The sequence below is a fragment of the Zonotrichia albicollis genome, chromosome 5 (genome assembly GCF_047830755.1).
Source record: "Zonotrichia albicollis isolate bZonAlb1 chromosome 5, bZonAlb1.hap1, whole genome shotgun sequence".
NCBI classification, from domain to species: domain Eukaryota; kingdom Metazoa; phylum Chordata; class Aves; order Passeriformes; family Passerellidae; genus Zonotrichia; species Zonotrichia albicollis.
In genome coordinates, this window is record NC_133823.1 from 12,886,237 (window position 1) to 12,912,715 (window position 26,479).

Consider the following 26,479-nt stretch of genomic DNA (forward strand, 5'->3'; position numbering starts at 1 on the left):
ATGGATGCGGCGGGCAGGGCCGGCGGAGGGGAGCAGAGCCAGCCCGGCAGCGGCAGGGACGCCCCCGGGGACACGTCCATGGACCGCTACCTGCGATCTCAGGGCTTGTACAGGAAGAAAGTGGCCAAGGATGGCTCCTGCCTTTTCAGGGCTGTGGCCGAACAGGTAACCGGTTACGTAAACAAAGCTCCTTCTCACGAAGGCATGGGAAGTGGATCTCATTAGTGGGTGGTAATTAGTGTTAAAACGCAGACAGGTATAGTTTAAGGTTATGCGGTCGTGTGCCGGTGAAAAACGTGACTTTTTAAAAATAATTTCCACCTTGCGAGGTGAGAGAAGTTCTGTGTGTTCAGCTGCCTCCTGCCACCAAGAAATCCTTATCTGTTTTTGACCTTCCACCGCCTCCTCAGAGCTTTTTTCAGTGTAAGATCTCAACATCGAAATACAGCTGCTGGGTATGAGATTGTCCAGGAAAAGGAATTTAGAGCAGAAAAGCCACGTTCTTAGTTTTGTTAATTACTTGACTGTAAAATTAGAGAAAGTGAGTAGTTTATTTTCTGTTCTTCCTGTTGAATTCCCCTCCCCCATTTCAGTGTTAGTGTTAAAGGAAAAAAGCGACAGCGTCATCTTGTCTTAAGTACAAGCAAACAGCAGTGGGAGCTCTGGTGCTTCTGATTGTGGGAACCCAGATTCCTGTGCTAATTATACACAGATCACTTTTTTAATAAAATTCCTTTCCCCACTGAATTGATAAGTTCAAGCAAGCAAATACTATGTATTGGAAGTGGGTGTTTTTTTTTATCTCAAGGGAATAGATATATATACAATATATATTGCTATTCTGACTTTTTCATTAATACATAGAAGTTTCTTTCACACTTCAGTGTTGGATAGAACTTTTTTTCAGCTATTATGTTTTTAACATCCCATTCTTATTATGGAATCATTTAGATTGGAAATGACCTCTAAGAAAGTAAGGTCTTTAATTCAGAGTTATTAAGTGTTTATCTGCAAATTTGGTCTCATTTTTGTACTCTTCATTCAGAAAAACTGAATTTGGAAGTATTTTATTTTCAGGGTCGTTTGTAAGGACTGCAAGAAACGCAACTTAAATTGTCTGGGGCTTCCCTACGTTGCACTGAGATAACTTGTAAAATGTGATGAAAGTAATACTTTTCCAGTAAAGACATGAACAGGAGGTAGAATGCAGGTGTCATATTTAGGGAACTGAATTCCTGGCTTCCAGAAAAGTGTTTGGCCAACAGGCCTCTTGAAGGGAAGGTAAACATGTGCTGTGAGACTTGCTTGGATTTTTTTTGAATGAATGCATGTTGGTAGGTGGCTTCCTCATCCATTCCTGCTGTAACTTCCTTCAGTTAACTGAAGCCCTTTACAAAGGAGGCAGTTAAAGATTAACAATAAATGCTATTCATTTGCTTCGTAAATCCTCACAAAATTGAAGGTTTGAATTTAGCAAACCTGTGAATTCTGCAGTTATTTATTTTTTTATTAAGTAATTGAGGTTTGACTTGCCTGAAGATGTTGCTGCTGAATGAGTATGCATATTAAATATTCTTAAAAATAAAACTAGAGTATTTCCAAGCCTGTATTTAGGCAGCAGTCATTAATTATTTGTGGCCTGTCATCAAAACCCCTGAGATCCAATGTCACCTTGTTGTCTTGTTCCCTCTGTAGGTGTTGCACTCTCAGTCTCGGCACATTGATGTTAGGATGGCTTGTGTAGACTATCTTCGGCAGAATAGGGAGAAATTTGAAGCAGTAAGTATTTTTGTTTTCTTTGCCAGCATTTAAGAAAAGTTACTTTATCCCTTCCACTTTGGTATATCTGCACTTCCCTATGTTTGTGGCAATATTCATCATAGCTAAATGCCAGTTGGTGTTATTTAAGTTAATTAGCACATATGTGGTAGTAACTCATTTTCATAAGCCTGGAGAGACTTATGTATTCCTTGGTAGTGATGTGGTGTGGGAGAAGTTTTTAATGCTCATGAGGAAAGAGAAGCAAACTTAATCTTCAGTAGTCTATAGTGAAGCTACCATAATTGGGATTTTAGTTTGGTATAATGCCTACTTTAATAAAAGTTGTAAAATGTTCTTGTTGTGCTAATTAATAGCTTTTCCAGTATATAAGGGATTTGACTGATCAGATTAGTGAATTTTTTTCAGGATCTGCAGTTTATTATGCATTGGCACTGAAGTTTTTTTTTCCCTAAGCATCTGTAACTAAGCTGTTCATCAACCATGGATGTAAAATATTTTGATATTCATTATACTTGGTCAGTGCTGTTGGTGTAACATTACAAATCCCTTTTTTCCCTTCCTTTTAAAAGATCATTAATCAATACTGATGCTTCTGTTTGTATGGGTTCTAGTGTATGTACTGTTACCTGATTTCCAGGACAGACAGAAGGGGAGTGAATATGTGTAAGGATTTGCTACTAGAAGATTATTACTCAATTTTTCTGTTCTAAATTTAGCCAGACCCAAAATACAAAGACTGTTTTAGGTATGCACTGGCACAGGGAGGAGAAGGAAAGCAGGAATAAGGGTGTGTCTTTGTGCTGTAATTTCTGACATAGTACCCTCAGCTCTCATGTGAGTGATCACATAAATGTGGGAGTTACCAGAAATTAGTGATATAAAATACAGCAGATCTCTCTGGGACAATGCTGCTCTGACTTGACTCCTCCTGGTCGTTTCTAACTCTCTGATGTCTCTCTTTTTACTTCATTTTTTCACTGCTGACTTTTTAATCCCTTTCTTTCCAGAATTACCCCACTCATTCCAATATCTGCTTCTCTACTTCTGTTCTCTTTTTCCATTGTGTAGTGTTTTGAAATTCCATGCCCTTTTTGACTCTTAAATATGTGTTATTACCCATATTGCAGTTTACCATCACTGCTTTATTAGCCCTAGCTGGTTTTAGTGTAGTTTTAGTATTGTTTTGGTCTTTCTCATCCAAACTCCTGGTCCCAGTATGCTTTTTTGCCTCTCAGACATTATCCCCAGGTATGACCTGTCCTCTGTCCATTTTTGCTGTCCTTCTGAAAAGTCTCCTTTTTAAAAGTTTCTTGTGAGAGTAGGTGTTTCATATTTGTTCTCATTTCCCAGTGTTCTTCCTCCCACGGGTACCTTGCTTCAGCTCTGCTGATCTCCTTTGCTGCCTCTGTCTCTCACTCTGCTTTGTGTTTTGTGCCTGAAATATACCAGTTATCTCTCTTTAAAAAACCCAAACAGCATAAACAACAAATGCCTCTTTCCCTAATCTCATGGTTCAGCTGTTTACTTGCTGCCTCCTCAGTAGTTGTGCTCTATTGACATGCTGGTGCTTCCTGGAGTTCCTTTACTCTCTGCCTGTTGTTATAATTTCAGCTTAAATTTGTGTCTTTCTTTCCACTGATGCTGTTATAACCAAGATTTCAGGAGTGTAGCCACCATCTTCATTTCCATCCTCAGCCTTTCTTGCAGTGTTATCTTGAATTGCTGCTGTTACATTCATTCTCTAACTCTTCAGTTTCCCATGGGAACTTCCTGGTGTCCTTCCTTTCTTCCTCTGTGCATTATCTTCATGTCATTTAATTTTGACACAAAAAGTAACTGCTGTCTGTGATCATATTTGGCTGATCCACCTTTTTTAACTTCACACCTGATTGTTTCTATCTAAATTAAAACTTTTGGCCAGGCTGGTTAGTTCTTCTCACTTCCAAATGGCTAAAGCAGAACGTTGAATCTCACTGCTCCACTCAGTTCTCTTTACTTTCTTGTTTCTTTATCACTGTGGGTAAAGAGGCCTTCCAGCTTGTAGCTCAGATTCATTGAGAGATTTCCTTCTTGGTTTGTACCTCTGTGGATCTGAATTTGAGGTAAATCAAGAAGATAGTGACTAAAGAGCAATTTTTAAAAGCAGCGTCTCTGTGGCCTGTGTGGCTGAAACACTTGCAGTTAAGATGTCTCAACTACTGCAGCATCTTTGTGTCTCTGCTCTTGGCAGATGTGAACTTGGCCTCCTCATGTGTGGTGGGGAGTGCAGTTGCAGGATCACTTTCTTGGGCTGGCACTTGAAGTGCAGCCTGATTGTTTGCATCCTTTGCTGAAAGTAAAAGCAGTTTGAGGTGATACAGAACAGAGGAAAAAGTGCTGTATGAGGTGGCTGTACTAGATATTACCACTGCTTGTGTACTGCAGAAATGGGACTCCTGTCTCTGGTTGTCCATTGCTGTTTATTTAACAGGATGTTGGAGTTCAAGTCCACAGTTCTCTCTTCAGTGATGCTCTGCATGCCTTAGAAGAATTGCCCATAAATATCTACATCGCATCATGTCTGCTTTCTTCCAGATTCCCCATTTGAGTTTCTTTTTTGGGGGGTTTTGTTTGGTTTATTTTACAGCTGTGTATGTGGTTATTTTCTGCAAGGCACACCTGTGTGTTTGGCTTTTCATTCCTTCATCTCTACACCCCTTTATATTTACTTTGTGAGGGCAGGGGAGACTTCCATTTCCAGTGGTACATTCCCCTTGGCACAGTGGGTCACAGGTTGGGGATTCCATATGCTGCACTATTAAAAGTCACTAAATACTGATGGTTGTTTTTTCTTTTTTTTTTTTTTTAATGCAGTTCATAGAGGGGCCATTTGAAGATTATTTAAAAAGTTTGGAAAATCCGCAGGTATGTTAGACCTGATTTATGATAGAATGCAAGTACTTTTGTTGAAGTTGATGGCTAATTGGATTTTTTTCCTCTGAAGTGTTTTTGATTGAGCTTAGGTCGTTGAATTACGTGAATATATAGTTTTATGTATGTACTCTCTGCTGTAAAATGATTTGAGGAATTGTGTTTTTATGTCTTGCGGAACAGATTTAATGTTCATATATTTATTTTCAACAATGATTTCTTGCATCTCTTGATCTTCTTATGAGGAGGTATAATTGTGTGTTTGTTTGAACTTAATTTTCTTTTGCTTTCAATACAGGAATGGGTTGGACAAGTAGAAATAAGTGCCCTTTCTCTTATGTACAAGTAAGAAAACCTTTCAATATGTTTCGCTGAGATAATTTCTGTTGTTTTGTTAGTAAATCAGTTGGAACAACAAAGATAGAATTATATTATGCCATACCCTACTTTGTAAAATTATAAATATATTTGAGGATTGCAGCTGTCAATAGATTAAATAGAAATAGAAAAGTGAGTTTTCAATAATGCCATGTATCTCACCTGCACAGCCAGATGTGAGTAATCTCATACAGTTATTACTTTGTTAATTTCAATATCCTGGTTTTTCTGTGAAGATTGCTTTTCTTCCTGTTACTCACCAAGGTTTTAGTACTAACCCTATTGCTCATATGTGAGCTGTACCCATTTCCTATATACTAAATCTTTTTTCACAAAGTAGTGAGAAACAATATGCTGAGTATTTATAACTGCTTTCTAATTACTGTGCAAGTGAGTGAGTAATCCACAGCATCTTCACTGTCTGCTGTTTATAAACTCATTAAAAATTCAGAATTTCAAAATGTTTACTGTAAATTAATGGCTTTGTCTATTGATGAGACAGCTGATAAGAGGAAAGAATCAGACTAGTTAAATATTACCTTTGGGCACTTTGAGTGCTGTGTGTGGGAAACTGTATGGAATTCTATCTTTGCATTGGTGAGGTGAATGGGCCAGCTCAGAGCTGCGTGTCCTGTGTGGATGGGGGAGGACTGAGCTGAAAGTCAGAGCAAAGCTTGGCTCAAGGGGCTTAGTGAGAAGGGCTGATGGTTACACTGAGCCAGGTTGTGGAGGGATAGAACTCAATTTAAGTCAGCAGAACTGGATGCTTAATCAGATCAGAAACTGGATGGTCATGACCTGTTGTATTTCTGGCCATGAGAAATGTATTCTCATAAGCACGAGCAGTTTATTTTGCAGTCGTGCCACATGGGTATCCAGGGCCACAGCTGATCAATGAATAGAGACAAATCCTGGTTAATAACAGTGGGTTTTAAAAATATCCACTGAAAGCATCAGGAGGGTTTTGTGGCACAGATGCAGCTCTTATCAAGTATTTCACTGCAGAGGTGAGTACACTGGAGTAGTTATTGCTGAGCTTGTTTTGGGAAGACAGGCTTCTGTTGAAAAGGCAATTTAGAGTCTCAGGGAAAGCAGGAATAGTGGTGGAGGTAGGGGGAAAGAGCTGCTCCTTCTCCTGTGTGCTGGCAGACTTAAGGGAAGTAAGAATTTTCTGTTCCAGTAAGTGACTTTCAGACTTTTCAGGCATAGGCTAGAAATTCAGTACAAATAGGTTTGATTTCCCTTTCACTCCTCAGACCTCTCACAAATATAGGTTGGTTATCTAGTAAATTTGCTTGGCTCCCTGAAGTGGGTGGGTCTTCTTTTCCTTTCAAAATTGCTTTTTTCTGAGTACTTGTAAATTTATTTTTTAAATTCAGAAACTGTTAATATACTCAGTTATTTTGCATGACTGATAACATTTTTTTTTGCCTATGTGAGAAAGAATTTTTGGCTTAACAGCCTGTCACCTCCTTCAAATTCTAAGAGAAAATTATGGATGAAAGGGAGAGAGAGAAAATATTTAAGTTTAAAATCACAATAGAGATTAATTATAGCAGAGAAACCACTAGGTGTTTTCTCTGGTTATGTATCTCCTTTGAATTTGACTTCAATGCTCAAATTTTGATTGATACTACTTTTAAAATAAATTCTTCACTGTTATTTTTTTTTTCCAGGAAAGATTTCATAATATACCAGGAGCCAAATGCTTCTCCTTCACGTGTAACTGAAAATGGCTTTTCTGATAAGGTGAAAAAAAATAAAAAAATCATGGCTATTGTGACAGGCTGAAGTAAGACTACTTTATAAACAGCAAGTAGTTGTGTGTGACTTTCATTATTCAACACAATGAAAAGTTCTGAGAATTCAGTTTTAGCAGTTTATTTTGTACATGTTTAAGGCAGTTGTGCTGCTAATACATGTAACACTTCTTTTTAAATAGATGGGTTGTATTTAGGGTGTGGCATATCTTCCTACTAATATAAAATTCTGTAAAAATCAATTTTCAGACACTAATCTCTGTCGTAAATTTTTTTGGGCTTTTGTTCAAATTCTGTTTGGTTTAAAGGACATCCACCAAACATGTTGATTGTTTTATTGACACATTGAGATCCTGAAAGATAACAAAGCACATGGGTGCCTTAAATTGAATTTAAAGGTAGCACTTATGAATAATTGAGATGCCTGAAATATCTGTGTGATTTTTTTTTAATAGGTATTGCTGTGCTTCTCCAATGGAAACCACTATGATATTGTGTATCCCATAGAGTATGCAGAGAAGGCTGCTCTGTGCCAGTGTAAGTATCAAGCTGTTAGTTAAAAACATCTTTTTACCAAAAATATTGAAGCTATCGATGTTAGGTTTCAGGAAATGGCTTTGTTTGGAAGTTTATTGTAGTCATTTTCAGTGGCTTTGTTTTCAGTTTGAGTTGTCAGTGACTTATGATTACCATCTGAAGTGGTGGAATGAGAACTGATTCAGCTGGTAACTGATTCTGCTCTTCCACTTTCTCCTTCTCTTCCCCAGCTCTGCTGTATGAGTTGCTCTATGAGAAAGTGTTTGATGTGGATGTAAAGAAAATCATGGCAGAACTTAGTGCTGTTGGTGTGGCAGAGGAAAGTAATGGGAGCAGTGAGGTGTCTGCTTCGGATTCGGAAGATGACAACTACAGGTAAATGAAATTGAAAAGTTGCCTGTGAACACACATTAAATGAATTTTCTGAATTTCTGGTGGGTAGCAGAATCCAATAGTCAGGGTTGAAAACATTTAAAATTACTAAGAAAAGAAGCAGGAAGAGGTAGGGTTGGAAGTGTGAAAGAATATAATGTATATCTTCACTTACCTAAGGACAGGTTTCTGGTCTTCCTCTGTTCTTCCTGCAGTCTGGCTTTGAGTCTCTTTACATAAATGGATTCTTGCCATTGCAACATGTGCCTCTTCCTGTTTAGAGTAGCAGAATTCCCTGGGAGAACTGTCAGGGTGCCAGTGTCTCTGAGAATGACTTGGCTTACTCTGCAGCTGAGTAGAGTTACAGGAATCTGATCCAACTTGTGTGCCTTCCACATCTGGGGGCTGGAATACCTGCTTGAGGTGAAGCTGATGGAGACATACAGATACAGCTTGCTCCATTTTGATCTGCATCATAAAGAAGTGGGTTTATATTCTTTTTGCTGGACGCTCTATCAAGCTTTGAGATTTCAACCTGACTCCTTTTGCCCAGTCAGTCCTTCACAGTGCCGTTTGTGCAATCTTACATGTTGGCAGTTTTTCTTCTGTTTAATAAGATCCTTAACTCTGGCTTGTGTGAAATTCCACTGAAACTGCAGAGTTGGTGCTGCATCAGTGGATCACATCCCCTCCTACTGATTGTCACAGTCCTTCCCTAGGGCTCTGCTGTGTGGCATGTGGCTGCTGAAGTTCTTTGAGCTTTTGGGAGATGGTTTCTCCCACAGGTTGAAAACAACAGAAAGGAAGATAATGGAAATCATCACAAGTTAAAAAAAAAGATCTGGGAAAGGGATTAGCTTATTTTTGTGTTTGGAAAAAAAATACTAGGGAATGTTGCCAATTAAAATACAAAATATTTCTGCCTGAGGAAACAATTATTATAGCTAAATGTCAGCTAATGGAAATCTTTATTCCTTTCTGTTCTTGGAGCTTTCCAAATCCAAATGCAGTAGCCTTACTCTGTATCTTTGGGATTCCTAAGAAAATATCCTGCTAACCTCCTTAGCACCTTTGGAAATAAGGTCATGTGCTCACTGGAGACTGTGGAACTCAATGTTTTTGATTTAAACCACATGTCCTATAATGCAGGGGCTGGCGTGTGTGTATGTGACTCTTGACCCAGTTAACACAAATTACAGACACTTTGCTAGGTTTATGAAGTCCTAAATCTTTTGCTTATCCTAAAGTTGACTTCAGCATGTTTCATAAGCTAGTTTTCCAGAAGATTCTTTTCATTTTATAAATACAAACTTTTCAATTATGTTGTTATTAAGTGCAATAGTTTGGGAGAAGTTAATGCTGACAGTTGCCTACAACTGTTGTAGGAAAAATACTTGGAACTTTCTCAGTGGAAAGTTTTTTTCTGGTGATGTCAGGTGTAGAAAATAAGAGTAAATTAGAATGCCTGATGGAAGTTAACTAACAGAGTAGATTTTGGTTTTGAGGGGTTTTTTAATGTCTACATTTGCAAGGTTTTCCTCGTGTAGTTGCAAAAATTTTAAGAGGACTTTTGTTTCCCTGGTCTTCCACCCCTTGCTATTTTTTACCCTAAGTGACAGCAAAGCACACATAAGATAGACTTCCTAAAATTTGTACTTAAACCCAAAATCTTACTTCTTTATCAAAGAAAGCTACAGTTTCTGTTTTAGACAGCTTTTTCACTTCAAGAGATGAAGATATTCTGTGATAGGCTTATTGTCAGGAAAATATATAGAGAATGGTGGTGTCAGTTTTTTTAATCCTCTTTAGATGTGTTTTACCTGATTTTCAGGGCTTAGTAATGCTGTAATTCATTATGAAAACATAACTTGCCTCTGTCCTATTACAGAAGTAAAGCTACAACAGTTAGTGATATGAATGGAATGAAGTCTCTTTCTGGCAACAAGGTATTTATCCATTGAGATTTATTTTCTTTCCAGTAACTTGTACTTAGCTATATTTTTGGTATTTAATGTTCATGAGAGACTCTTGAGTTAATAGCTTTCCTAACATGTAATATCCTAAAAATTGTCTGTTTCTTTGGAAAGTAATGGGTATTTTTGATGTGCTCAGAGGTGGGTAAGTGTCCTTTTTAGTGCTGCTTAGTTCTTAGATTTGTTCTGGCATGGTTAAAAGAACACAGTTTAGTTCTTTTTTTCAAAGCTCTTTATACTCTATATATTTTCAGCATTTCTGTGTGTCAGCACAAGGCTTGAGCACTGTGATTGAAATATGCCAAGCTGGATATGTCTGTGTAGTTGACCTTTCAGCACTTTGTTCTGTTCCATGCAGCACCTTGAGAGCAATGGGAGTCCCACCTCGCTGGTGTTGCCTAAAAAGGTTCTGAAATCACTTGATCCCTTGGTTTACAGAAACATTGAATACGATGTTTGGCTCCGATCCAGATGGGGTGAGTAACAGAATACCTCAAAGCTGCAGCTTTTGCAGCTGTGGAAGTGAAGCCCTCCTGAAGAACTGATGCAAGTGGCACTTTGGGTTTTTGGTTTGGTTTTCCTCACATGGGTCACTGGGCAGATTTGGGGCCTGAACACCTGGTTTGCATTCTTACTGCATCAAGAAAGTAATCCTTTTGGTATATTTAAACTAACAGTATATTACTGCTTCTCTATTTTCAGATCAGCAAAAACAAGATTTTTCTATTGCTGCTGGCATGCAATACTCCGTTGGAGATAAATGTAAAGTAAGTAGCATTGAATTGTAGTTTATAGATACATTAAGATTTTGCTCAAGTTGTCAATTTTCCCCTTTGTTAAATACTTTGATATTGCTACTTTATAAATACTTTTGACTTGTGTCTTCAGCTGAGCATGTACTTGTTCTTTAATTGTTGGCAGTGTTCATGACTTACAGCATGATGTACAACTGATCAGTGCAATTTTGCTCCATTAAAAAAATCACAAGGTTAACTCTGAGAGTATATGTGGTAAGGTGACTGTGAGCCTTAACATTAAGCATGGAACTGTATGTCCACGTGTTGGTTTGACACTGGAAATAGTGATTGCTCTGTGTATATTGGCTTTGATAAAAATCTCAGCACTTCCCAGTAATGAAGTACAGCTTGCTTTAGTTACTGCAGATCCTGGAGTTTCGGGCACTTCTTCCTCTCAGAGTGTTGCAACTGTGTTACACAATTGGTCTTCAAATTCTATTAAGATTTGTATTAAGTGTTGCTGCTTAGGAACAATCAAGGTTTGCCATTAAATTCTGGATTTGTAGATGAGTCTTGTTAAGTGTGTTAATTAAACTTGTGGTACTCACCTGAATGTGTTTCTTTCTAGGACATTTGACCATCTATTAAAGTTACTAATATTAATGACAAAATATTCAGTTGGGTTAATCATACAGCACAGGGGCTCTTTCAGTTTGTACTTTTTTATTTGTGTGATGGAGTCAACCATAGTGACTAAACTGCAGGGAGAACACATCTCCAAACCTAAAAAAACCCCAGCCACAAAATACTCCACAAAGCCACAAGGCCTCAAACCCCCTGGCCCCCAAACCAAACCAACCTAATGCTGAGTTGATTATTTATTGCTTAATAGTACAGGCTTAAAATGTGCATTTAAGACCCTAAGGCTGTCTTGTGTGGTATTTATTTACAGATATTATTAGGAGAAAACACTCTGGTAATTACATACTCTATCTGTCAAAATTTCTGTGTATGTGGCAAGACAGTAAATATACAGTATAAAAACATGGGAAGAAAACATGAAGTGAGTAGTGAAAATTAGAGTTGACCAAATTAATACAACTTTAAAGCCAAATACTGTAGTGAAACATTAAGACATTTATTTTTTATACAACAGAAGGGTTTTAAGAACATAGAATGTCAGACAACTAACACTATGATCATGTCTAAAGAACTTTTCTTGATTGTTCTTAAAAAAACCTTCTGAAGAGTAACTCCTGAAGTAATTGATGTTCATTATGTTCCTAATTAGACTGCATTTCACTGAAGTGGATTTTAATAGGGAAAGGCTTTGAGTTTTATTGTGAGAGAGAGTGTTTTCAGTAAAGCTGAAAAGCCTGGCTGCACTGATTGCTTTTAACTTTCTCATGTGGTTTTGAAAAGCATATTTCATTAAGCAGTGTTCCTCAGCAAGCTGTTTGTGGGCTATTTGTTTAGTGTTGTGTGTGTGTGTTTGTTTTAATAGTATTTTTATTTCGTTTTGAAGAAGCAATAGGGGTTGAAGATTGGCTTTTGATTCATTTATTGAACTGTGATGTGTATTTTTTAGGTCTTCTGTTGCCCAGAGGAAAATTTCTGTTTCTTATTGTTTATATTTTAAAGGGCTAGCTCCTCTCACAGTTGTCTGTGGAACTAATCCACTTTTTTTTCTTGCTCTTGCTCTTTGCAGGTGCGCTTAGACCATAATGGGAAATTTTATAATGCCCATATTCAAGAAGTTTGTTCAGAGAATGGGCCAGTTGTTGTATTTGTAGAAGAGCTTGGAGCAAAGTGAGTGCTTAATCTCTTTTGGAAGGGAGCAACAAAGTGAAGAAAGCTTTACTTTGGTTCAGAGTTAACATCAGCCCCCAAAATGTATCTGTTTCTTTGCTTGGAGCAGTACTACCACAGATTTGTTAAGAAAGCATCATACTATTTAAACAAGGAAAAATTGATTATCATTTCATACTTCTTTCTGTAGTGCCAAGTAGTCTGGGTATTATTTGTAGAGTAGAATAGTAATTACATCAATAGTATTTTAATTTTTGTGCACAAGATTCATTCCTAAATAGATTGACAGCAGGCTAATAAGGTGTTGCTTGGACTTAATAATTAGATGCTGGATTTGTGACAAGCTTTTCATATTGAAAGATCCATTAGAGCTGCTCTGGTTGTTGAGTAGCTCTGCCTGATCTCATACAGGGTGCCAGGGTGCTCTTTAGATCAGCATCATCTTTGCCCTACCTGGGGCAAAAAAGTGTTTGAAGTTGTTGTTGTGGGTTGTGGATTTGATGGTTTTGGTTGTGTGGGGTTTTTTGTTTGTTGGGGTGTTTTGGTGGGGAGGGGGCAGGGAGAGAGCAGTTTGAGACATCTTGAGCTCTGCTATAAGTCCTGTGATTTATGGGTCAAAAACCCCACACTGATTGTAGTTTGGGAAGAGGACACACTTTCACTCAAGGCAAATGGGAAAGATGCCCATTTATCTCATTTGGTCACATTAAAAAAATAATTATGATGATCTGAAGATTATCTTGCAGTTTGAATCCTTTTTAAATTGGAATTTAACCTGCTTGAGTAAAGTAAATATATAATGAAAATATTATACTAGTTATATATTTACATTATTCTATTAATATAGAATATATTACCTTCTAGTTAGTATTACTCTATTACTATATAGTATAGTATATACTATACTATATAGTATTATATTACTGTAGAATAAATATATAAATAAATAACCTGTCAAATAATGTAAACAGTTGCTTGGACCATCTCTAGCATCCTCAGTTAAAAAGGCAGTAATTGTTCTGGGATATACACTGTCAATGTAACATCTTTTAATCTTGGCACCTATTGCAACATTGGTAATAAATTTATCTAAGTATATTGCTTTTACCTAATTATATTGCTTTTTGGGATCATTCTCTTTTTCTGTCTGCCTTGCAAGCGCTTCACAAATGGCTGATCATTCTTTACTAAGTTTGTGTCAACTTGCTAGTTTTATGTAAAAAGGAATAAAAAAGGGTTTGCTGTTCTACACATTGCTTGAATGTAGTCATAAAGGCAAAGAACTTTGAAAACAATGTTCTCAAAAATGGAAAGATCTGTCAGTATTAGTGAACATGTGATATTAATTTATGCAAGCCCCAGTCTGGTCTTTTAAGATATTATTCCCTCCATAATTCCTTGTTTTGTAGGCATGCTGTCTCACTGAAGAGCCTTAAACCTCTTCCACAGACCTCTCCTATGGAGGGCTGGAACACTGTGCCAGGGAAGAAGATTAAAAAGTTTTACCCAACATGGGGGCAGAATGCTCAGCCTGGTAGGACTGTACCTGTCTTTGTGTGGCAGAACCTCCTTTGTCAGATGTTTTGTCCCAAAGAGCTTAAAAGTATGATTAAAACAAAAGTCTTACCCGTTTTCACGTTGTTATCACAGATGCAGAGTGCAGAGGGCCAAAGAATCAGAGCAAGTCAATCAAACCCCAGTCAGCACTACCTCCTCGACTTCAGCATACTGTGGGAACCAGGCAGCACCAGTTCTTGTGTTCTGGGCCCCAACCTCATCAGACCTCAACTGAGCAGAAAGCTCCGGGCAGGAATCCTTCCCAGTCTGCAAGGTAAACCTGCAAACAGCATCTTCCCTGGCTTGAACTCTTAACTGAGCTTCTGGAAGCCCAGGTATCTGCTTCAGGTGCTTCCAGCATACTGTTCTGAAATACATTGCCATTGAATGCTTAGGAAGTGTCCCAAGTCCTTAAGAATACACACAAGCACAGGAAAAATTTTTTTTTTTTTTGTGCATGGCAGAAACTGCCTACAAAGCCACATTTTTTTTCTTGGAAAGTAGATGTTAGTGTGGCTTATGTTGTAGTTGTTTTTCTCGAAAGGTCCATTAAAGCACTGAGCTTTTCTGGTGGTTGAGTAGCTCTGCCTGATCTCATACAGGGTGCCAGGGTGCTCTTTAGATCAGCATCATCTTTGCCCTACCTGGGGCAAAAAAGTGTTTGAAGTTGTTGTTGTGGGCTGTGGATTTGATGGTTTTGGTTGTGTGGGGTGGGGTTTTTTGTTTTGGTTGGGGCTGAAATAATGCTGCAAGTGCTTCTTGGGCATGGCTAAGATCTTCCCTCCGCTTCTGCTGAACCTGTCATAGGGGACTGCTGTTTCTGACTTAACATTTGAAAGGAGTATTAAAAGAGTGTTTTGCCTGCATTTGTTGGTGGTGACTTTTTGATTCCTTGGGCTGCTGCAGCAGTTTCTATTTCCATACTTGCATCTTCCTTTCTCCTAAGGCAGGCAGGAGTTAGTGTTGGTTTGCTGCAGTGTCTCGGTGTGAGCGATGCTCTCTGTTTCCGTGCGCAGGAAGGCGGAGCGCGAGCGCGGCGAGGAGCTGAGCCAGCACGGCGCCAGGGACTGTCACTACTTTGGGCTGTCCCCCGAGGAGCGCAGGGAGAAGCAGGCCATAGAGGAGTCCCGCTCCCTCTACGAGATCCAGCAGAGGGATGAACAAGCTTTTCCTGCTCTTTGCAATGTATGCTGCATTCCTTGCCATTAACCTTGCCTGTGAACCTTTCATTAGCCATTGGTTTGCTGTCCTTGAGTCACACTGCAATTCAGGAATGAGGGATATTTGTTTTGCACTTGCTTTGTAATTAGAAGCACAGATATCTACAATGGTTTATATGTTAAAGATAAGAAAATACACCTAGTATATAATAATTGAACGTCCACCACACGGTGCTTTAGGTGTGTAAATATGGGAGACACATGAGCATCTGTATTTGTAGGATTTTGGAGAGATCATTCTGCTGATGCAATTTTAATGAAAGTGGGTGGGAGTCCCAGTACATCCAGGGAAGCGAGCAGATCCTGTGGGTAAAGAGCTGCTTTCCACATAGGCTTCTTCCAGAGATGTGTGGGGCTTTTTGGGTGTAAATCCTAGGGCAAACAGAAACAAGGATGGGAAGAAAGGCTTCAGTCTTTCTCCTAGTGAAAGACAGAGGTTGCTCTCTCCTGGGCAGTAACAGTTTGCTGTATTTGCTCACCTGCAGGAGGAGGATGTGATTTATTGTTTGAGTGAAACAGATTTTGTCACGTCAGCTAGTGACACGAATGCTCTTAAATGGCACTTGGCAAAAGGTAGCAATGAATGTGAAAGAGGAGATGAATGGCTCAGTATCCTGCAGAGACTCCCCCCCTTCCTCTTTCTGCCTGTTACAGACATAGATATTATTTGTCCTGAAGGATAATAGTATCATAGCAGATGATGGTAAGGTGTCACTGGACTGATTACATGAAGTGATATTTCTGCTTTTGTCAACTTCTTCAGAACCAGTTAGTCTGTCAGGCTGCTACACAAACTGTGGATAATGTAAACCAGAAAAAGTTGTTCTCCAATAGTGAAAGAAGAAACAGCAAGTGGACAGCAGAGGTGGAAGAGCAGAAGGAGAAAGGTAAAACTAAATGGATTTTATTTGCTTGGTTTTGTTACCAGCAATTGAATTTATTCAAGATGGGGCATCTGTTTAGGCAATGAGGGAAAAGTTATCCTAAGTAGCAGTGCCAAACTAAACTGGGCTGGAGGGTAGCAAGGGTGTGGTTTGTGAAGAAAGTACATTTCCCTGCTTTGTGAATGTGGCTGAGAGAGTAGACTCCTGGCTGGAATTTTTGTAGTAAATGGGAATAAAAATGAGAAAAACTAAGACTGGTCAAAGTTACCCTAAATTAGATCCTTTTGAAATTCTAGTGTGTCTGGCAGAAAGTGCCAGTAGGAAGTAAGAGTAATTTATGAAGCAGGTAAAAGCATTTACTGTGGCATGGTTAAGAATTAGCATACCTTGGTACAGGAGGTGGAGAAGAAGGGTTGGAAAAACAAACCTGTTTACAGTAAAAAGCTCTGTCACATGGTCAAAATTTTGTTTGGGTTTTCTCTCTCCCCCCAGTCGGTTACAACACTTCAGCTTCTCTTCATGGACTTAAAGCTTTTCCTCCTCTGTGAGGAAGTGGAACATGGCAGTAATAGAAGAAAGCTGTAGGTGCCAGGAGGAGGTAGTTAGTAAATCTTTGCTAATTGCAAAGGAATTTTTTAAGGAACGTTCACATTTTTAAAGAAATGTTCACCTAGAGAAAGCTGGAGAGGAAGTAAAGACTCCACTGTCATGATGAATTTGGCTGAAGGGCATGGCATGTCCATCTTCCTCTGCTTTTTGTGATACACATTTGCATTGCCTCTTGTGAAACTAGGTTAACAATCCTATGGGAATCAAGTATACTTCCTTCTGAGTGTTTAGGGATTTCTATTGCTGCTTGGGGATTTGGCAGTAATTCTCAAAATCAATGCTGTTTCCATTTATACTGCTGTCTAGTTGTGACAGAGTATATAATAAGCTTTTAAAAAGTCTATATCTACTACTGAATAATCTGGGCGTGAGTTTGATTGACAAGCAGTGATAGCCAGGTCTGAACATAAGCCAGAATGTGAAGAGCTTGTTCAGATCCTATTATGTCACACCTGTTTTTTAACTGTCTTCCCCACCAAAGTGTTTGCTGGTGCTTGAGGAATGAGACTTTGTGCAGCAGTCTGAAAACTTTTTTTGATCTTTTAATCCACTGCAACATTCTAAATTTTTTTTTAATCAGTCAAAAGTAAACAAGACTTTGAGCTTCTTTTGTCTTAGTACTTCAGTATGAAAATGCCAATCAGAGCACTTTCCCCTTAAGAAAAGTACAAACTTTTGTTTCATTAGGAGCACTTTAGGATGAATATATTTAAAGGGACAGCTGCATTTCATTCCTGCTTTCCCCAAGCATCACTGAAATGGTTTCCAAACATCACTAAAGAACTCCTGTAGAGTTGCAGAACCCAGATTGAAGTAGCTGCTCTGTTACTATCCAAATAACTGTTTGTTTTAGATGCTTTGATCTTTGGTAAAAATAGAAATTTAAGTTTTCTGAAGTAGTTATTTACTAAGGTATAGGTTTAGTTTTGAAAGTTTAATTTTGGAAAGACAAACTAACTGGCTTAAGTTTTGATAGCCATAAGTGGTGTAATGGTTCATTTACTAGGTTATGTCTTGGTGTTGCAGAGTCAAATTCCAGGCAGATCCACTTAAGTCAGAAGCTTGAGCCAAATTCATCTGAGGTAATCTTAAAGAAAAGACCAAATTTTTTTTTAATGTTATTGCTTCTCTGATACATGATTAGCAGAGCAATAGCTGCCTTTAGAGCTGTGATTGCTGCTGCTGCTTTACAGCTTTTAGTGAAATACTCCTAAGGCTGGAGGCTTGTATTTCTGTCAGCTTTCCTCAGCCCTGTAACCAATACTTAGTCTTTCTCTGCAATCAGAGTCCTCAAACCTGGGCTATTGAGAGCACTTACAAATCTGGATTTGTAATTGCTTAGTACAGTCTGTACTTCCAGTATGATGGGACCACAGAAGATTTGATGTTTGCTAATAGCTATTGTGCTAACAGACCATGAGCTCTGAAGTTCAGCGAAGATTTATGGCCTCCTGTTGGCTTTTAACCTTTGCTGTCCTTTCAATGAGCAAAATGTCACACTAGTATAATATGTGATGGGTGCTTAGCCCACTTTGTATGGAGTGTGGTTTACTGTTTGTGAATAACTTTTTGTAAAGTTAATCTTACTATTAGACTAGCTGTGTATGTTGTTTCTAACTTTGCTTTAGAAGAATAGTCAAGATGAGAGTTATCCAAAAGCTTCATCTCCTTTGGAACAAGTAAAAACAGATTCTCCGATTCTTGCTGAGCAAGTAAGAAATGTTTGTTTGATTTCAAAGTTTTCCAGTCAGGAGACTTCAGACAAAGGGGAGCTCCATCACAGCCACGTATGTATCACAATACTGGCTTTTAATTACACAGTCATTTCTATGGTGATAATGCTAAAATTTCATATTTACAGTTAGGAATCTGTTATGTCCAGCATATAGATTGTAAGAGAACAACCCCTGATAGAAAAGTAAATCTGTTATTTTCTGAGAGAGGGGTTATGTCATATCTTTCTACCAAGGTAGAAATTTAAATTCTTTAGCTTTTCCTTTTTAGGTTTCTCTGAGGTTATTGGTAATTGCTTGTGAGGGTGTCTTTTATTTTGGGTGGGAGATACTCAAAGCTTGAGGAGGTAGTTCTGGCACTGCTGGCTCTGTGGTACAGGCATGGCTGGACAGAGCTCAGAGATCTGCACGCATTGATGCAGCTCAGGTCTCTTTGGGTATGTTCCTAGTCAGTACTTCCCTGTGGGTGTGGTGGTAGTCCAGATAAGGCTGTGAGTTCGTCAGGGTCACCGTGATGGGATTCAGATTTGTTTGTTTTTCCAGAACCTGACCGAGTGCTTGCCCAGCGTAACTCCGACCCCCTCTCCAGTCTTCTCTGAGGTGCATTTACCTCCAGCAGTGCCTTCTGTACCAGCCATTGTGCCAGCTTGGCCAAGTGAGCCAGCAACATATGGACCAGCAGGTTTGCAAAAATACTAACATAAATCAGAAATTACTAACCCTGGAAAATAATTTACCTCTCTTACTAAGTTGAAGATAGACCCAGGAGACAGTGTCTTGTATAATTTCACATTCCAAAGGCAGGCATTCATAGGAATGTAGTTTCTCACTGCTGAAAGCTAGTGAGAGTTTTAACACATCTTTGATTGTCTGTATGTACAATTTGCTTGACTCCCAACCTGAAAGGTACAAGAGAGTTGTGTACTTCATTGGCCTTTTTTCCTCTTGAGTGGGATAGCATTGAGTTTTGAGGATCTGCTTAAGGTAGAACATATTGTCAGCATGTTGAAACCTGGTAAGTGTTTGTGCTCTGTGTCCCATGTAACAGCAGCCTCCTTGGTTTACTCCTGAGGACTCAGCTTGGGACTTGTATGTCTGAAACTAATGAGATCCATTAGGACCTGAGCTGCAAAGCCAGTGTAATGGGTTTTGGTGTGCTGTGCAGATCTTGTGGTCTGTGGAGTTAGAATCAGTAGTGCTCCTTAGATCAGGTGCTGCATTTTCTCTCACACTGCTGCTTCTGTACAAGAGCCAGCTTTCAGATCAGCCTGCTTTGTTCACATGAGACAGTCACAATGCTATCTCACTTGACTGTGTCTGTGACAGAAGATGTGCAGGCCAGTTGATCTAAGCTCAGATTCAGAGTTGACTCTAAATGACTAGTCAGAATGAGAACTTCAGGGATTCACATGAAAGTTTCAGTTCACCCATTTTTTCCTCCTTCCTATTTCCTTCTGGCATTCATAATTGTAAAAAAGAAACATGAGATCAGTTTAGCTGTTTCTGGAAAGCTTAGCTAAATTGTTTCAATCTTTCTGAAAACTATTCTCTGCATTTTGAATCCTGCTTTTCTGATGTCTTTTGGTTTGTGATTATTTATAGATATGCATTGATACCTGTTCTCTTTCTATACATATATATGTATCTGTTTTGGGATTTTTTGCCTCTAGGTATTCCAACCCAAATACCTGCTTCTTCACTGATGCCAGGACCAGCCACGGGACCTGACTCTATTGTATCACAGGCTCAGGTAACATCTGCTTCAGGTGCTGGAGTTCCTGTGTGGCTACAAGCAGTTAACCAGCCTTTAATGCCTTTGCCTCAGACTCTGAATCCCTACCAGGATCCGCTCTACCCAGGATTCCCTTTTAATGAAAAGGGAGAAAGAGCTGTTGCACCTCCTTACTCCCTGTGCAGTACTGGGGATGACTTACCTAAAGGTGAGAAGTCTGAATTTGACACCATTTTTTCTAATAGGTCTTCTATTCTTAAAATGTAGATAAACACAACTGTTTTTGGTCCTGTTGTCATTCTTTGTCCAAAGATCCAATAGTTGTCATTCTGTGATTTAAGATGTGGGAGGGAATATTGAACAGTTGTAACTCTTTAGTTTGTATTTCCAACACTGTGACTGTTTCAAGTGGTTACACCTGGAAATCTGGTAGGATCACTTTGTAGCTCTTAGCTTGCCCCATCATAAGGTTTGAGGTTTTATGCATGTAAAGAATTATCTTTGGAGAAGTGCTCCTGTCAGAGTGATAGGTTTGCTCATGTCTTTTAAAAGCTTGGAAGCTGTTGAGCATTTCCTTACTGACCTGGGAAAATACAGGTTTTGGCATACTATGAATGCAAGGTATGTCCATAAAGAACATCTCATGTCTGACTGCACAGTGGTGTTTCTTTAGTGAAGGGTTTCTTTAACAACTAGAAGTTCACAAACTGTTAAAACTGAAATTTAAACTGCTGTTGTGTTCTAGATACCTTACTGTGGCAAAAAACCCAACTTAATCAATTGAAGACATGCAAGTAGTAACTTAATATTGGTGTTCTCTACTGAAATGGAACTTCATGAAGTTTTTGTATCAGATGAAATATTTTAGGTCCTTATAAATATTCTTCCTTTTTTTTTTTAGATAAGAATATTCTTAGATTTTTCTTCAATCTTGGTGTGAAGGTAACTCTTCAAACTTCCTTATGTTTTCATTTTTGTTACAAAAACCACTTGTGAATAATTGTTGGCACTCAGAGTGCAGAAAATTTGTTGCTGCAGGTGTACGTTTCAAGTCCATCTTTCAGACTGAAATACTTCCTTATTTTGTGTTCTGTTAACTGGGATTCCAGCAGTTGTCCACAGTGCACTTCAAGTCAGCAGAATTCAAATTCATATCAGTAGCATAGTGAGACTTGGCTTCCAACTGTGGCTGCACAGCCAGCAAATTGTGCTTTACAAAGTCACAGATGAATTGTGAATGTGAAGATGGTTCTTTTGGATGGCACATATAGGGAATGAGAAAATGCCTCGGACTTCAAGAATGGCTGTGTACTGGCAAAGCCACTGTGGTGCAGATCCTAAAGTCTTTCCCTGGGGCCACTCCCTTAAGTACCCTGCATGTCTGTTCTTTCTGCTCAGGTTAATGATAATAGTATTCTATCCTTTCAGTAATTATAGTAGTGTGTATGTGTAAATGTGGTGCACATCTGTGGTGAGGTTGGGGAAGAGGCTTAGCCAAAACCCAACATTTTCCATTGCTTGGCAAGGCAAAGTTGTTTGCTTTCTTTCTCCCTTCTGCACAAATTAATGTTCCTTTTTTACCTTCTTACTCCTTCTGTCAGGCAAACTACTTGGGGCAAGGTGCTGAGAGCTCTTGGGCTTATTTCATGGGACTTTGGCCATAGCAACGATATTGTTTTGTGTCTGGGCATGAAAAGGGAATATTCAGCACAGTTTCCAATGTCAGTTTGATACCTCTGCCTAATAGAAGTCTCTGTGCTTAATAGGAGATCCATAAGTCGTTAATTAGCAAGTTGTCACCCCATTGCATTCAAACAGCCTGAGTTTCCTAAGCTGACGTGCTTGGGACTCTCCTTACTGCTGCTGTGGATAATTTAGGTTCTCGCCTGTCGTTTGGTGCTTCAGCACCATCTGCTGGTCCCAGCCCACGTTCTAGTGGCTGTGCTGCTCTGCTGGTGTCCCAGGGCACAGCAGGCCCGGGAAATGCCCTGTGCATTGTCTGTCTGCTGCTCTGCTCCAGACCCTGCCCTGCCCATTGAGAGGGAAGGGGCTCCTGCAGAGGAGTTCTGCATAGGCTTTCCAGGATGGTTTGCTCCAGGAACTGTCTCTACAGAGCCCAGTTCATTAATGTGGAGGTAGAGAAAAGGGAAAGGGTCACCACCTGACTTGGACAACTTCATTGTAGTGGCCTTTGCAAAGTGAGGTCTAGTAGAAGAAATTGCCAATTAGTGATTCTGGAAAATGAGTTTCAAATGTTTCTCTTCAAAAACATAGCTAGAGTATGACTTGCTAAGTCAAGCTTTATGTCTTTAACCATATAGAAATTGATACTAAGTTTTCTTACTGATCATAACTGTTGCCCATTTCAACTGCATTTGGAAGGAAAACAAAAAATAAGAACACCATCCTAGAGTCGTATGATTTAGAATGGAGGGCAGTCACTGTAAAGAAAATTCTTTTTCTTTATCTCCTATATTGTTTTGAAATGGTAAATGACTGATGTACTTTTATGTCTCTGTGAACATTCAAAAGACCAAATAACTGATTGAAATCTTTTTTTTTTCCCCTGCTGTCTTGCAGGCATACAGTTGTCCCATGTGGGCACCCCATTCTTACCTGTACCCCCTGCACCAGGCCTATTTAGCTGCTTGTAGAATGTACCCAAACGTGTCCCTGCCTGTGTATCCGCACAACCCCTGGTTCCAGGAGGCTGCTCCCGCTCAGAACGAAAACGACCCTGCACGACCAAACAGGCACTTTGCTGTCCAGACCGAGGCCAGGTCCAATGGTCAGATTCCACAGGTTGACAGATCTCCATCACTGCCTCTGATCATACCTTCAGCTCAGGTGACGGAAAGTCAAGGACAGGTCTGTGTGGAACCGGAGAATCCCGCGCAGGCTCTTCATGCCAACTACGAGGAGTCCCTGAGAGGGAAAAATATGTTCCCGCAGCCTCCCTTTGGACACAATCACTTCCTAGGAGCTGTTCCAATAGCGCCTCCTTTCTTTCCTCACTTCTGGTATGGGTACCCAGTTCAGGGTTTCATTGAGAATTCAGTAGCAAGACCTAACCTTGTCTTGTCTCCTGAGGACAAAGAGGCAGCAGCTGGCAGCTCTGCCAGCATGTATGTGGGCAAAGAGTGCAGCCCTCCAGTTCCTGGAGTGAACTGTGCCGAGCAGCTCCAGAAGACCAACAGTGGCTCCAATACCGTCCCATTCCCAGTGGCTGCTGCAGGGACCCCAAAAGACACTTCAGCCAGGGCACCTCAGCTGGAGCAAACCTGTCCTGCTGCTCCTAAGCAGAAAGCAGCCGGGCAGCAGCATCGCCCTCCGCAGACGCAGGGCCCAGAGAGGCCGACGGCAGGGCCCAGCACGCAGGCGCTGCTGGCAGAACCTCCCAAAAACGAACTGAAAGCCGGCACTCCCGGCCGGAAGGAGAGGCCTGCTAAAGGCAGAGAGTCCAAGGGTGCTGGGAACGTGCAGCCGGACAGCAGGGCCCAGAGAACGAGGGAGGAGAGCTCTGAAGACGACACGGAGGTTTCCGACATGCTGAGGAGCGGCAGGTCCAAGCAGTTCTATAACCAGACTTACGGAGGAGGCAGAAGGCCCAGACCTGACAGGGGTTATTCCAGCAGGGGAGGATACCAGTTCCAAAGAAATGAGGAGGCCTGGAAAGGACCACCCAGCAGAAGCAGAGATGACGGCTACCAGTATCAGAGAAACTTTAGAGGGCAGCCATATAGGAACGACAGGAGAAGGGCAGCACTGGGAGATAATCAGAGGGGGCAGCAAGCGTAAAATGAGTGGATAATTGGAAAATTTAAGCAAAAAGTAATTTGAAGTAGCAGTTTAAAATCCTAATTTCTTTTTAGTGAAGTTCAATGATGTTTAATTTTGGGCTAATTTTTGGCAAGTAAAGACTTAGGAGGATGTCAAGTCCTACCATAGGGTTCTCGGGGGGGATTCTAGAATTTGTTTGGCTTAGCAGTTTTTCTTCAATGTCAAATTAGGAAAAAAAAATAGGTTTAGTGTTTGATAATTTTTTTCCCCACAAAGGTTTCCGTTTGTGATAGAAAATGGGTATGTGCGTTTACTAGAGTGACAAATGACAGCATTTGATGTGATCTAGATTCTAAAATTGACAGTAACATTGCACCAAATATAAATGTATATTTTATCATACAATGCCTTAGTTCTGAACTGAGCTAAAGGAATTCTCAGCCTACTGCACTGTTGTCTCTGATATGCTTCCAACCCAAAGGCCTTTCATCTCAAAAAGAAAAAAGTATCTGTCAAACTTGAATGTTTCTCTTGTGTGTTACACGTATGGCAGCCAGCTAACCCTGTGTCTTAGGTATGTTGTATATAGTTCTTTTCATAATCATAGGGTATATTTTTGAATTTTAAAAAGCATTTATTTGTTGAAATCAAAATCAAGACAAGCGGTCAGAATACCTGTGTATGAACTGATAAGAATGGCTGTTTCCACCATGAATTCTTCTTAATGCTGGTGTGACTAGAATGGTGCCTATGCCAACTGAATAATTACAAAGACAATAAAAATGTAGATGCTATGCATTTCCAAAATAATTCTGCATCTGTTATAATAGCAGAAGTTTTTTTAATGCCACTTTAACACTAATGCACTGACAAATCCTAGATATTTTGTGAGGAGATGCATAAAGTACATGTTACATTTTTTTAAGTTTGTACGATTGAGCTACTGTTCAGTATTCTTTTGTTGTTGCACTGTTGATGTTTTTGCATGTACAACTCCTTGCTGGAACTACTTTTAAAAGCAAGAATGGAGAGTCTCAGTGTGCTCTGCTCTTCCCTACAATTCAGAAGAAAGTGGCTTCTGCCTTATATTTTTACACTGTGTCAGAGTTCTGATGCTGTTTCTTCTGAGCCCAGTTACGATCTCCGCAGTGTTCCTGTTGCCTTTGCAGTCTGGATGTTCAGCTGTCCAGGCTCGGAGAGTGCAGTGTGCACAGTATTCACTCAGCTCTGTTGCTCTGTAAAATTGAACTGTTGTGTATATTTTTATATCTCTGTATACAGTAGTGTAGGTGACGGTACCCATTCATTGTGTCTGAGATTGTACATCCTTGGTGCAGATACCAGAGTGATAGTTACATGATACAGAGTTTGTTTTCAGATGCATGCTATGTATAAAACCCTAATTAAAATAAATGTTTTGTCTTTTCACTTGCTTTCTAAATTATATGTATGTATTTAAACCTGTTGCAATGGTATGAAATGAAATGTTGTTCTTACAGGGCCAGTTGTAGTAAGCAGTAGAATGATGACCAGATTATGGCAGGCAGCGAACAAAAAGCAGCCATAAACTCAATTTGGAGTTTTTGTTTTTAGGGATCATGCTAGAGGCTTTTTGGTTTTTCTTTTTTCAATCTAAATACTTTTCCATTCAGGATTTCAAAAGAGGCAATCTTCACTTTTTCAGGTAGAGAACGAAGTAAGCACTGAAGCATTTAACTGTTGTTACCGTTGAGATTCTCTGTTTATTTCAACTCCTTTCAAAATCATAAAGAGGGCTGCATGTTGAGTTTACTGGTGAATTTGAAACTTTGTGCAGCAGTCACTGAATGAATCATTCTGTCCTAGAGCAGGTAGTTCATCACAAGCTTTGTTGCAAGAATGAAGCCAGGAACACTTCCTCACAGAAATCTGTTGGGAAACACTGGGGAAGAGAGGCATGGCAGTAACTGGGAGGGATGTGCTTTTAGAATTTGCATTTAAAAAACAACTTCTTTCACCTGGGCCTCCACTGCCTTGCTGCTCTAGGACAGTGAAGGACTGGAAGGTGTAGGTGTATTTTCTCCAATGCTGATCAAGTAAGTCTGGTTTCCTCTCTTGCTGAAGGAGTAGTAGTAGACTGACTGGCCCAACCTCTGGCCTGGGGCAAGATGTTTTAATTGCAGGATCCTCCTGTTAATATATGTAATATTCAGCTGCGTGACACACAGCTGAGCCACATCTTATCACAACTGATTCAGAGAAGATTGCACAACTCCAGTGCAAAGGGAGTTAGGCTGTGCAGAGGAGAACAAGTTTAGTCAGCCTGTGGAAGTTTTGTCTGACCAGCATGGTTGTGTAGGGCTGCACTCAGTACCTGCCCTTCTTCAGAGTCCCTGTGCTGCTGTAGTACAGGTGCACTGCTGTTATAGACAGAGAGAGGCAGTGTGGATATAATGCTCAGTACTGCCAAGGTTATGGAATAACCATGTTACTAACACACAGAATGGCAAAAACCCTCAAATTACCTCCACTAGCTTCTGAGGCAAAAATGTAAACAAGGAACAAAGCCATGTTTTCTTATCATGTTTTTCACATGCCAGTGAAGGCAGAGAACTGTTGAATGGAAAATACCCTTCCTTCCTTTAAGACACATAGATGAAAGTTGTTTTTTGCATGTCTGCTTAAGTTTTTTAACAATGTTTATTCAAGTTTTTTTCTTCTTTGTCA

The 26,479-nt window shown here is 39.7% G+C and overlaps 1 protein-coding gene across 10 annotated transcripts; it reads left to right on the forward strand.

Annotated features, from left to right (window-relative positions):
- On the forward strand, nucleotides 1–25,201 carry OTUD4 (OTU deubiquitinase 4). 10 transcript variants are annotated; one of them, XM_074540800.1, is made up of 22 exons: nucleotides 1–165; nucleotides 1,696–1,779; nucleotides 4,636–4,686; nucleotides 4,991–5,037; nucleotides 6,747–6,819; nucleotides 7,286–7,367; nucleotides 7,598–7,742; nucleotides 9,628–9,685; nucleotides 10,071–10,188; nucleotides 10,415–10,479; nucleotides 12,158–12,258; nucleotides 13,668–13,792; nucleotides 13,909–14,089; nucleotides 14,832–15,000; nucleotides 15,799–15,922; nucleotides 17,555–17,610; nucleotides 18,157–18,315; nucleotides 18,805–18,943; nucleotides 19,932–20,011; nucleotides 20,087–20,201; nucleotides 20,895–20,935; nucleotides 22,574–25,201. In XM_074540800.1, the coding sequence occupies exons 1-22, from the start codon at nucleotides 1–3 to the stop codon at nucleotides 23,789–23,791; spliced, it is 3,396 nt and encodes a 1,131-aa protein (XP_074396901.1). In that variant the 3' UTR covers nucleotides 23,792–25,201. The 10 variants fall into 10 exon arrangements, with proteins under 10 accessions (XP_074396901.1, XP_074396904.1, XP_074396899.1 ...); XM_074540803.1 differs by having other exon boundaries at nucleotides 20,105–20,201; XM_074540798.1 differs by having other exon boundaries at nucleotides 19,932–20,201.
- Nucleotides 25,202–26,479: the final 1,278 nt, after the last annotated feature.